An 11,557-nucleotide genomic window follows, 5' to 3' on the forward strand; every position below is an offset into this window, starting at 1 on the left:
GCCTGCCGGCCGCTCCGGCTGTGGCGGAGATGGCGAGTCCGCGCCGGCTCGCAAAGCTACGGCGCGTCGGGAGCGAATGCGGGGGGCGGAGGAGGCTGGGGCGAGCAAAGCACAGAGGCTGCTGCTGCGCGAGAATCGGCACGAGAATCGCGTGTGGGGGGCACAATAGGATCGTAGCGCGTGTGTGTGTCGGTACCTCGTGTATTCTCCGCAGTTTTTTTGTTCTGGCACGTGTCACAGGGAAGGGGTGCAAGAGCGTGGATTGCGTGTCATTCATAGCGACGTAAAATCATTCGACAAGCGAAAGGCGGCGCCTTGCATCTGCCGGGCGGCCTCCGCTCTCGCACACTCAGCGAGCGTCGGCGCTGCTACGCGCGGCTCGAGCGATCGGCTCCACTTCTCCGCGCCACCATGCCGCGCACCCCCGCTCGCGCCTACCGCTCCCTCGCGCTCATCGCTCTGGCCGCAGCGGCCAGCGCGCTGTCGCTGGCCCGAGAATCAGCGCCGAATCTTCGGCGGTCGACAAGACTGTGCATCTATACCGTGCCGGCGCTGCTCGTCTCCAACTCGTCCATGAACGCGCTGCGTCCGCCTCTGCCCGGGCAGCCTGTGTGGCGCTCAACCGCGACCGGCTTCACCTCCAACCCTGGCGTCGCCTCGGCTTGGCAGCACCGAGCCTCCCTGCACTGCGCCGCGCCTGCCAGCTCCCTCGGACCAGTTGCGGGCGTGGGATCTGGCGAGGCGGCGGACGGCACCGAGGCCGCGGACGGCGCTGAGGCAGCCGGCGCGCTGTCGTGCCCGTCTCGCGCTGTCGTGCCGGACTCGCTCTCCTCCGTGCACGCGCTGCGACCGCCGCTGCCCGGGCAGCCGACTTGGTGCTTGGCTGCCGCGTGTGTTGGCTTCCCCGCCAACTCCGCTGTCGCCTCCCTGTACTGCGCGTCGGATGCCGGCTCCCTCGGACCGGAGGCGGGCGTGGGACCTGCCATGGCGGCGGACGGAGCCGAGACCGCGGACGGTGCGCTCCTGTCGTCAGTCTTGTGTGAGGGCGTCGGGCGTGTCGGGAGTGGGTGTCGCTCGTGCTCGCCTTGCCGCAGGCTCGAGGACTCCGAGGCTCGTGGGCCCACTTGCCCTGTCGTGACCCCGCGTGTCGTGGGCAGCACACTCCGAGAGTGTGATGCGGGGTCCACCCCGGGCGCCACCCTCCCGGTCATAAGCGCTTCTGAGCAGACCGGGGGGGACAATCGGGGGGTGTCGACAACGCAACAACCTTACGGGGTCGCACAGTGGCCGCCAGCATCTGCTGCCGCCCCGCGACCCTGTCTGGGGGCACCGTCACACCACGGGTGTTGCTTAACAGCGCACTTCGACAGGGCAGCGCAACGTCAGCAGAGTCAACTCGAGTGTCAACGGCCTACGTGCGGCACCTTGCCCTCCGAGGCGGTCAAGCTCGAGAGAACCATCCCGTGTGGCATCTACGCTGCCAACGACGACTCGCTCCCGCCGGGATCTGGGTCGACCAGTACCGATGGCGTTCGAGCACCAGGACGACCAACGTGGACACGCCCATAGCTGGGGACACTACTAGGTCACGCATGGCATCAGAAGTTTTATCTCTGGGCCCCGAAAGGCATCTCTAGCAGTGTCGTTACGCACACACACACACACACAGGACTGCCGACAATAAAAATCAGCTGCAAACTTCAAAAAAAGAAACAACGCAGCGAACTCGCATCGTATTCGCCGACTCCGCAGCGGCGCGTTCCTAGGAACGGGCGTTCGTTTTCTTTGTATCTTCCATACTGCGTTTATCAGAAGACACGACACTGCAATTCAATGAAAATTCTATTGAGACGTGCGTTCCGCTCCCACTGGACGGGACCATTACAGCCCCCTTGCGCGGGGCGGCACGCGCCTCTCTTGCACGGCACGCGTCTCATCGTCGGTGTCGCCTTGCCTCCGGCTCGACTTTGATGGCACACTGACGAGTGACGAGGGCTATACTCGCTCGCTCGAGTACCCGGGGGCCGGAGGGTATGGTCGGCAGGCCGCCAAAGAAACGTTCGCCAGGGGCCCGATATGCCATGTTCCTGAAACAAGTGGATGGCACGATTCGCGCAGGTGGCGCAGGCACCCGCCAGCAGGACGACGCCACCAAGGCCGACAAACTGTTCACAGCGCGCACAAACTCGCATCGATTCGCCGACGACTCAGGCTGGCGTATAGCTCGGCTGTTCTTTTTTTCCTCCCAGCTGAAAGCACCATTCTCGCACACGCACGATTCAAAGAAAGAAAGAAAGAAAACAGACAACCCAACGGAGGGATGGGACGCACGATTCACGCAACAGGCAAAGCGCACTTGGAGCGCTTTGTGCGCGACGAGACTTTTTCTTCGGGCAGCTGCGGAGGCCGCCGAGCCACGCCGCTGTTATCGGCGACAGCCCATCGCCTGTGGGCGCTCCACACGGGCACATCGCTCGGCGACCCGATCGAGGCGCGTTCGCTCGCCTCGGTCTCGTCCGGCGCGGCGGCAAGAGCTGGCGGCAGGCAGCAGCATGCTGCTGATCGCGTCGTCTTCCCCGGCGCCGCCTACCTCGAGATGGCTCGCGCGGTGTGCGTCGCCCGCTCCGGCGGCGAAGGCGGAGGCGCGTCGCTGCGGCGCGTCTTCTTCTGGCCGCCGCTCGTGCTGGGCGGCGGCCTGAGCGAGGCGCGGGTGAGGGTGGGCGTGTCTGAGGTTCGAAGTGGGTGCCAAGGGCGGCGGCGAGGCATCCACAGCCGGCTGGGAATTTTTCAGACGGACTGACAAACGCTCGGATCATCTCTGCGCCGCGGTGGATGAATTGCGACGGTTTGATCGGCGGACGCCAATCCTGGTCCGCCAGTATACTCGATTGCGGACTGGCGACGCTCCCGGCACCAGCTGCGTGACTGCTCAAAATTGCGACGGTGCCTGTGCTGACTCGCCGCGCTGCGTCAGACGCCCACCCTCGCGTGGGAGCGTGCGCAGGAGGGAGCTTCGGCACGACCCAGTCGCGCGGGCAAAACATGGCACCGTCCCGGACGCGTTCGGCAGGATGCCCTCCGAAGACAGCCGAGAGACAGATGCGATCTCTTAGCGGCCAGAGCACGTGCGCAGCCCTGGCGGGCGTATCCCTGCGGATGCACCGTCGGCGGCTGTCCGATGCCGGTGGGCGCACCGCCGACGGCGTGCCGAGCAGCGTCCAACGCTTTGGCGGAGGCGGAGGCGGCGGTGGAGGGCAGGCAGCCGCAGGACGACGCGGTGGCCGCCAAATCGTCACGAGATCGACGCCGAGGCGGGCGCCTGCCGGCCGCTCCGGCTGTGGCGGAGATGGCGAGTCCGCGCCGGCTCGCAAAGCTACGGCGCGTCGGGAGCGAATGCGGGGGGCGGAGGAGGCTGGGGCGAGCAAAGCACAGAGGCTGCTGCTGCGCGAGAATCGGCACGAGAATCGCGTGTGGGGGGCACAATAGGATCGTAGCGGGTGTGTGTGTCGGTACCTCGTGTATTCTCCGCAGTTTTTTTGTTCTGGCACGTGTCACAGGGAAGGGGTGCAAGAGCGTGGATTGCGTGTCATTCATAGCGACGTAAAATCATTCGACAAGCGAAAGGCGGCGCCTTGCATCTGCCGGGCGGCCTCCGCTCTCGCACACTCAGCGAGCGTCGGCGCTGCTACGCGCGGCTCGAGCGATCGGCTCCACTTCTCCGCGCCACCATGCCGCGCACCCCCGCTCGCGCCTACCGCTCCCTCGCGCTCATCGCTCTGGCCGCAGCGGCCAGCGCGCTGTCGCTGGCCCGAGAATCAGCGCCGAATCTTCGGCGGTCGACAAGACTGTGCATCTATATCCCGCTCGCGGTGCTCGTCTCCAACTCGTCCATGAACGCGCTGCGTCCGCCTCTGCCCGGGCAGCCTGTGTGGCGCTCAACCGCGACCGGCTTCACCTCCAACCCTGGCGTCGCCTCGGCTTGGCAGCACCGGGCCTCCCTGCACTGCGCCGCGCCTGCCAGCTCCCTCGGACCAGTTGCGGGCGTGGGATCTGGCGAGGCGGCGGACGGCACCGAGGCCGCGGACGGCGCTGAGGCAGCCGGCGCGCTGTCGTGCCCGTCTCGCGCTGTCGTGCCGGACTCGCTCTCCTCCGTGCACGCGCTGCGACCGCCGCTGCCCGGGCAGCCGACTTGGTGCTTGGCTGCCGCGTGTGTTGGCTTCCCCGCCAACTCCGCTGTCGCCTCCCTGTACTGCGCGTCGGATGCCGGCTCCCTCGGACCGGAGGCGGGCGTGGGACCTGCCGTGGCGGCGGACGGAGCCGAGACCGCGGACGGTGCGCTCCTGTCGTCAGTTTTGTGTGAGGGCGTCGGGCGTGTCGGGAGTGGGTGTCGCTCGTGCTCGCCTTGCCGCAGGCTCGAGGACTCCGAGGCTCGTGGGCCCACTTGCCCTGTCGTGACCCCGCGTGTCGTGGGCAGCACACTCCGAGAGTGTGATGCGGGGTCCACCCCGGGCGCCACCCTCCCGGTCATAAGCGCTTCTGAGCAGACCGGGGGGGACAATCGGGGGGTGTCGACAACGCAACAACCTTACGGGGTCGCACAGTGGCCGCCAGCACCTGCTGCCGCCCCGCGACCCTGTCTGGGGGCACCGTCACACCACGGGTGTTGCTTAACAGCGCACTTCGACAGGGCAGCGCAACGTCAGCAGAGTCAACTCGAGTGTCAACGGCCTACGTGCGGCACCTTGCCCTCAGAGGCGGTCAAGCTCGAGAGAACCATCCCGTGTGGCATCTACGCTGCCAACGACGACTCGCTCCCGCCGGGATCTGGGTCGACCAGTACCGATGGCGTTCGAGCACCAGGACGAGGAGGCGCCGTTCTCGCGTCTCCCGTCCCCGACAACTCCGACATGGACATCTTCGTTGGCGGCACGCCCGTCAACGAGACCATCGCCAGCCTCTTCTCTTGCGACGCCTCGCCGCCGCCCGCCGACGAGGACTCGCGAGTGAGCATCTTCTCCGTCATTTACACGCTCATCGTCTTCGTCGTGAAATTGTGTCGGATCGCCGCGCTCGCCTTACTCTCAATCATGTACACGCTGGTCGCCTGCCTCGTGGACATGCTCCGGGCCATCGTCTTCACCCTCTGGCGGCGCACGGCATGAGCACACGGCATGGACAGTGGACCCGTGTGTCGACTGTCTGTTTTTGGAGATAGCTTGGTTGTGTGGGGTTTTTTATCTTTTGTTCAAAGGGGTAAAAAGACACCCTGGTGCGGTACTCGAGTAGGGATCAATGCCTCCTGAGTTGTATGTATGTAGGAATCCTACCACTCCTCCCTACTTGTTACGATGCGAGTACCCTATTACATAGTGGAGACTCCGCGAATACGATGCGAGTATCCAGCCCGCGAATACGATGCGAGTTCACACAAGTACGATGGCGCTGTTCACATAAACGCACAACCCCGCCCGGGCCGCCCGAAATCGCACAGAGAGCTGTTCACAGCCTTGTTATGAGAAGAAAATACGTTCCCATGGCGCTATGCGCTGGTCTGTGAGAGGTTGAGGTGCGAGCCCTGGAGGCCCTGGGGATGGGGGGAGACTACCCACGGGCCTAGAAGGCCCGCCCGCAGCGGGGCGCGGCATTCACAGCAACCACGACAAACTCGCATCGTATTCGCCGGGTGGGAGCCACGGGAGCCGCCCAAAAAGAGAATTCTACCTGGCGTAGATCTCTTCCGGAGGAGGAGGGCTTTAATAAAATCGCCCTCTTCAAAAAAAGAAACAATGCTCAAACTCGCATCGTATTCGCCGACTCCGCAACAAGCGGCGCGATACGATCCTCGCTTCGCGCGCCTCGGCCTCCGTGAGCCGGCCCCTCCTCTCCTGTAGGCACGCAGCAGACGAGCGCGGCAGAGCAATGGTCTTCTTCGCCAGGCGCGCGCGCGCGCCCGGATCCGCCTGCGGCGCTCCCGCGGCCTCCAGAGGCCTCTGTGTTCATCAACGCTGTGTCAGCCGTCGCGAGAGGGTGGGTGGTGGCGAGGCGGCCCGCGCGGATCCTTCGTCAGCGGGCCGTCGCGGGAACTGCTCCACGCTCCCGTCCCGCTTGTCGCCTCCGATGCGCGCCCCAGCCAGAGGGAGGCACGCGGAGGAGGGTGTCTGCGCAAGAGAGCGTCGGCCGACTGCAGCCCTCTCGCTCCCCCGCGTGCGCGACAACCCCGCACCGCGCCCACCCGGCTCGAGGCCTCTCCCTCCTCAGAGCCTGCCTCCCCTCCGGTCACGCCCTTCCTCCGCCGCCCGCAGCCAGCACCATCCGCTGAATGGGGCGCGATTCACGGGCGCCAGCGGCTCCTTTGCGGCGGCGCCTGCGGAGAAGTCGGGTGCGATGCAGTTCATCATGGACTTCCTCGCGGGCGGCATCGCGGGCGCGGTCGCGAAGACCTGCACTGCGCCGATCGAGCGCGTCAAGCTGCTGATCCAGACGCAGGATGCCAACCCGAAGATCATCTCTGGCGAGGTCCCGCGCTATACGGGCATCATCAACTGCTTCACGCGCGTCTCTTCCGAGCAGGGCTTCTCGGCCTTCTGGCGCGCACCGCCGAGCACGCCCCCGCCGCTCTCCCCCCCGACACAACGAACCCTCTCCCCCCTCCCCTCCCCTCCCCCCCCTCTCACCCGCGCCTCTCGTAGCTCACCCGCGCCTCTGGTGCGTCAGGCGGGGCAACACGGTGAACGTGATCCGCTACTTCCCGACCCAGGCCTTCAACTTCGCCTTTAAGGACACCATCAAGGGCTTCTTCCCCAAGTACAACTCAAAGACCGACTTCGGTAAGTTTTTCGCGACCAACATTGCGTCCGGCGGCCTGGCCGGCGCCGGCTCGCTCGCGATCGTCTACCCGCTCGACTACGCGCGCACCCGGCTCGCGTCGGACGTGGGCTCGGGCCAGCCGCAGTTTGAGGGCCTCGTCGACTGCCTGGCGAAGACCATCAAGTCCGGCGGCATCTTGTCCATGTACGGCGGCTTCAGCGTCTCTGTCGTCGGCATCGTCTTCTACCGCGGCCCGTATTTCGGCATCTTCGACACGCTCAAGGCGATCAACCCGTTCAAGAACGACCCGGGTCTCGTCGGCTTCGCGTCCAAGTTTGCGATCGCGCAGACCACCGCCATCATCGCCGGCTTCATCTCGTACCCCTTCGACACGGTCCGCCGCCGCCTGCAGATGCAGTCGGAGAAGCCCCCGGAGCAATGGCTGTACAAGGGCACCGCGGACTGCGCGATCAAGGTGGTGAAGGAGGAGGGCGTCGGCGCCATGTTCAAGGGCTTTGGCGCCAACGTGCTGCGCACCCTTGGCGGTGCGCTCGTGCTCGTCGGCTACGACGAGATCAAGAAGCTGATGGCTTAGAGTTGCCCGTCCCTTTCGGACGGCGCGTGCCCTTTCGTGACCACCACCGCCCCTTCCCGCCCTCCCACCCCGCATGCGTTGTGGACCGGTGCCTCTCGTGTGCGAGTGTCTTATCTCTGCCGGCGCGCGGGTCACCCAGTCAGTCGAGGGGGCGGGGTTTCCTCTCTCGACGCGCCTCGTCTGTTGCGCGCGCAGTTCCAGTTGGCCGGACTTGGCCATTTAGCTACCCGGGGGAACAGAGTCAAACGCCTGTACATTCTTTGGCTCGAGAGCACTTCTGTTCTTCTCTCGTAAGATTTTGAGACTTCTCGCTCACAGCACAGGAGACAGGCTGTGGCTGAGGGTGAGGGACACGGGCGCGGACTGGCAACGTGCTCCTGCTGGTACTAACACAAGCACAGCAGCGGAATTTAAGGAAAAGGTCGTCGTCGTCGTCGGTGCGCCCCGCGATTTCTCCTTTTTGCCGCGCTCTTCCCACGATCACTGTCTACCCTTATAAGTCTCTCGTGTCGGCGCCGACGCTCTTGGTTTAACCGTAGAACGTCCCAGCCGAACTCCGCCCGCCACGATCGATCAGTCCACAATCGTCGGCCCGCAGCGACCCGCAGCGATGGATGCCGCCGCCCCCCCCGGCCCCTGCGGCTGACGCGCCGATGCACGACCGGCCTCCGTCGGATGGCTCTCCGGCCTCTCCGGCCGCTGACGCGGCCGCCCATGCTGCTGCCGATCCGGTCCCTCTCACGCTCAGTGATATCCGCACAAGCTACGACAACTTCGAGGTCGCCGGCTTTGGCCAGGTGCAGCCACCACCTGCTTGCCTCCATGTTCACGCTTCGCGCCCCTTCCCCCCCTCTGACGCCGCCGTATGACCGTAGGTGAGGGGCACGACTACCCGCCTGGAAGGCGCTCTCATCAGCAAGTCACCCAGGCACCAACTCCTGGGCGTTTACGCTTGACTACGAAACCATGCAGTGGATGCAGCTCGATCAAAACGGCGACGCCAACAGCTGGTCCCTCGCCCAGGATGAGGTGCGAGCCATGATGCTCGATTATCAGCGTGCACCAAGTCGCTCACATTCCGTGAGTTCGTCAACGGGCCGAACTCTCCAAGTCGACTGCGATCTCGAACTCCGACAACTGGACCGGTGCACCGCGGAGGACGATGGCTCCCTCGACGACATCCCTTCATCGACGGACGCCTTCACCGCCGCCGGCCCTGGGCCATCCAGCGCGGCCTCCGACGGCCTGCACGTGATCGAGCGGGTACAAAAACGGTGGCTGCCGCAGCTCACACCCTAATCGATCTGCCTTAGGCACGGAGCCAACGGAGCCATCGCGCATGCCCGCATCGCGTGCGGCTCCGAGGTCTCCCGCCGAGACCGGCTCGGCGCGGCGCGTGGCCGCACGCCGCCGTTGAAAAGGCGAGATAGGACCGAGGGGAGAGCGCCGGCCACATCGAGCGAGCGCTGACGTGTAAGGTGTCTGCGCTGCTCCGGTGTGTGTGGGATTATGCCTCCCACCCATCTGTGCGGCGAGGTGTTTGCGGCGCGATGCCCGATCGTGCGCGAGAGCCTCCCATTGTGCGTGGTGTGTCGGTGTGTCGGGGTCGTCCGGAGCGTGTGGCGGCGCCGTTGCATGCAGCGACTGCTCCACGTGCCACGACTGCTTTGACTGACGTGACTGACTGATGAGTGCCACCACTGCTTTGACTGACGTGACTGACTGATGAGACATGAGTGCTGATGGATGATCTCCGACAACCCAAAACCAAAATGCAAATGAGTGGCCCACTTGGCGTGCAGATCCTGCGTCTCTCACTGCCCGAACAACAGAGACGGGTACCGCCGCAGGTCCCACACTAGTGACGTATACACAGCCGCGCAACAGTTCGCATGCAGGCTGCCTGCGCTCCTCCGCATCGCACCATCCCGACCAGCGTCGACGCGCTCACCGTGGCGCTCACCGTCGCGACGGTGGCGGTGACGGTCCCGCAGTACATCAAGCTCTTGCGCTCGCGCTCGTCGGCGGGGCTGAGCCTGCCCACGGTGGTCCTCACCGCCGGCCTCAATCTGTGCGACGTGGCGGCCGCAATCATCACCAAGTGGAGGCAGCTGCAGGACTGCGCGCACGGCGCGGCGTGCGTGCCCGAGCTGCTGGACCTCGTGCAGACCGTCGTCCTCACCGCCACCTCCGCGGCCGTGCTCGTGATGGTGGTCTGCTATCCGCCGCACGACGGCGCCGCAGCGCGCTCGGTGGCTGCGATCACACTGTTCGCCACCGCGGTCGCATGGGCGGTGAGCGCGGGCGTCTCGCTCGCTGCCCCTTGCAGCCGCGGTGCACTCAGCCTTGCGCAGGCCTACGGAGTGGCGGCCGCCGGCTGCGCCGTCGTGCAATACATTCCGCAGCTCCGCACCACGCTGCTCGAGCGCTCGTCCGGCTCGCTCTCGGTCTCCTTCTACCTGCTGCAGGCGGCGGGCGGCCTGATCGTCGCCGCCGAGCAGGTCTTCGCGGCGGCCGACCCGTGGCCGGTGTGGCTGCCCTTTCTATGCTCGACGAGCATGCAGCTAGTCGTCGCCCTCTGCTGCGTCTACTTCGACTGCGTGGCGCGCCAAAGGCGCGCCGGGGACAGCGCCGTTCCTGGAGCAGAGCGGCTGCTCGACCCTGCCCGCGCTGCGGCGGCGAGGGACTCTCAGCCGGCTGAGGTTGCACCGGCGGGCGAGCTGCACGCGGAGAGCCCAGTGAGGCAAGGCCGTGTCGGGGACGCTGTGACGTGAGGGGCTGAAGCTCACCGTTCTCGGGTAAAACCTTCTCTGCTTCTGCTACTATCTTTGCTTTCCGCCGCGCAGCCGTGGCGTGTCCGTACGCCGGTCACACAAGCCGTATACACACACACCTCTTCGAATTTTGTTATTTTACATGTAGAGCCGCGCGTGTGTTGAAGTCGGCAGGCCTCATGAGAGGCGCGCCCGCACCAAGAGCCGTGGGCTCTCGCTCAGTGCCGTCCACATCACGACGACACTGTGCCGCCCCGATTTCACAAAATCAATCCACCGCGCAACCGAGGCCCTCAGCGCCAAAAACAGCTGCAAAGCACGCCGCGGCCTCGCGCCAGAGCCATCGGACCCACTCTCCCCCGCGCCCGAGCCACTCGGCGTCGGCGAGTGGGCGCACGCTTGCCATGCCGCTGGCGCGCGACCAGGCGGCTCGGGCGGCACGCAGGCACGCCCCATCGAGCTCGGCCAAGTCGAGGAGCGCGGCGAGAGGGCGCACGCGCCTCGCAACCGCGACGAGGAAGTCGACCCGCGCCGCAGCGGTCGCCGCCTGCATTCGCAGCAGTGTGCACAGGAGGCTCATGTCTTTGACTGCCTCCCGGCCGTCCGCATCGCCGTCCAGCCGACGGGCGATGAGGCCGACAAATGCGGCGACGGGAGGGGTGCCTGTGGGCGCTTTTGGAAGCAGGCCGCCCGCAGCCAGGAGCACGAGCGCTAGTCCGCAGAGGCACGCGGACAGCCGCACCGCGCGACGCCGCACGAAGGCCAGCCGTCGCTCGGTCGGTGCCTTTCGAAGCATGCGCAGCACGGGTGGAACCCTCCAGATGCCGGTGGCGAGACGAAAGAGACGCGTCGGCGAACGCGAGAGGAACGCAACTTTCGCGGCGCCGAGCAGTCGAGCTAGTGCATCGGGCGCCTGCTCCGCGGCCGCTCCTCCGGAGGCGCCGATGGCGGCGATGGAAAATGCACCGGCGCTGCCCACCGAGAACGGGCTGCCGAGACACCAGGCGGCGAGTGTCACCGCCCCGAGCTGCGCAGCCTCGAGGGTGAGGAAGGAGAGCGCCAGTGCAGGCAGGACGTCCGCGGCCACTGGCGGCGGGGCGGCGGCCGGTGGCTCGGCAGGCCCGCCCTCGCTGCCGCTGCAGAGCACGGCGCCCGTCCTACAGGCGGGGATTGACGGGCCCGCCGGTGTCGCCAGGGACGCGAAGCGTGGCCGTGGCCCGGGAGCAAGCGACAGCGCTGTGACAAGCACCGTCGGAAACGTGCACACGCCCATGCCTGCCGGCGGGTTAGTGGGCGACACAGCGCGTACGTCTTCAGGCCGTCGTACGTCCTCCGCCCGGCGTGCGTGAGCGCTACCCAGGAGATTATCCTCTTGCGTCTG

General features: G+C 66.2%; 5 protein-coding genes across 5 annotated transcripts; 4 read left to right on the top strand and 1 right to left on the bottom strand.

Annotated features, from left to right (window-relative positions):
- Positions 1 to 411: 411 nt before the first annotated feature.
- On the top strand, positions 412 to 1,138 carry EMIHUDRAFT_249956 (hypothetical protein; the record flags this gene model as incomplete). The annotated part of the gene is made up of 2 exons (XM_005758631.1): positions 412 to 1,015; positions 1,095 to 1,138. The coding sequence occupies 2 exons, from the start codon at positions 412 to 414 to the stop codon at positions 1,136 to 1,138; spliced, it is 648 nt and encodes a 215-aa protein (XP_005758688.1).
- Positions 1,139 to 3,728: 2,590 nt separating this feature from the next.
- Positions 3,729 to 5,162, top strand: EMIHUDRAFT_249958 (hypothetical protein; the record flags this gene model as incomplete). The annotated part of the gene is made up of 3 exons (XM_005758632.1): positions 3,729 to 4,332; positions 4,688 to 4,732; positions 4,861 to 5,162. The coding sequence occupies 3 exons, from the start codon at positions 3,729 to 3,731 to the stop codon at positions 5,160 to 5,162; spliced, it is 951 nt and encodes a 316-aa protein (XP_005758689.1).
- Positions 5,163 to 5,816: 654 nt separating this feature from the next.
- EMIHUDRAFT_446535 (putative mitochondrial carrier protein) lies at positions 5,817 to 7,712 on the top strand. Its single transcript, XM_005758633.1, has 4 exons — positions 5,817 to 5,828; positions 5,892 to 5,936; positions 6,303 to 6,587; positions 6,715 to 7,712. The coding sequence occupies exons 2-4, from the start codon at positions 5,920 to 5,922 to the stop codon at positions 7,400 to 7,402; spliced, it is 990 nt and encodes a 329-aa protein (XP_005758690.1). The 5' UTR covers positions 5,817 to 5,828; positions 5,892 to 5,919; the 3' UTR covers positions 7,403 to 7,712.
- Positions 7,713 to 9,294: 1,582 nt separating this feature from the next.
- Positions 9,295 to 10,176, top strand: EMIHUDRAFT_249961 (hypothetical protein; the record flags this gene model as incomplete). The annotated part of the gene is made up of 1 exon (XM_005758634.1): positions 9,295 to 10,176. The coding sequence occupies one exon, from the start codon at positions 9,295 to 9,297 to the stop codon at positions 10,174 to 10,176; it is 882 nt and encodes a 293-aa protein (XP_005758691.1).
- Positions 10,177 to 10,444: 268 nt separating this feature from the next.
- Positions 10,445 to 11,449, bottom strand: EMIHUDRAFT_249962 (hypothetical protein; the record flags this gene model as incomplete). The annotated part of the gene is made up of 1 exon (XM_005758635.1): positions 10,445 to 11,449. The coding sequence occupies one exon, from the start codon at positions 11,447 to 11,449 to the stop codon at positions 10,445 to 10,447; it is 1,005 nt and encodes a 334-aa protein (XP_005758692.1).
- Positions 11,450 to 11,557: the final 108 nt, after the last annotated feature.

This window comes from Emiliania huxleyi, assembly GCF_000372725.1.
Source record: "Emiliania huxleyi CCMP1516 unplaced genomic scaffold EMIHUscaffold_848, whole genome shotgun sequence".
In the NCBI taxonomy this organism is placed as follows: Eukaryota; Haptophyta; order Isochrysidales; family Noelaerhabdaceae; genus Emiliania; species Emiliania huxleyi.

Excerpts from the sequence above, each read along its gene's own strand:
- EMIHUDRAFT_446535 (XM_005758633.1), top strand. Across the intron at positions 6,588-6,714 it reads CAGGGCTTCTCGGCCTTCTG|GCGGGGCAACACGGTGAACG; the intron begins GCGCGCACCGCC and ends CTGGTGCGTCAG.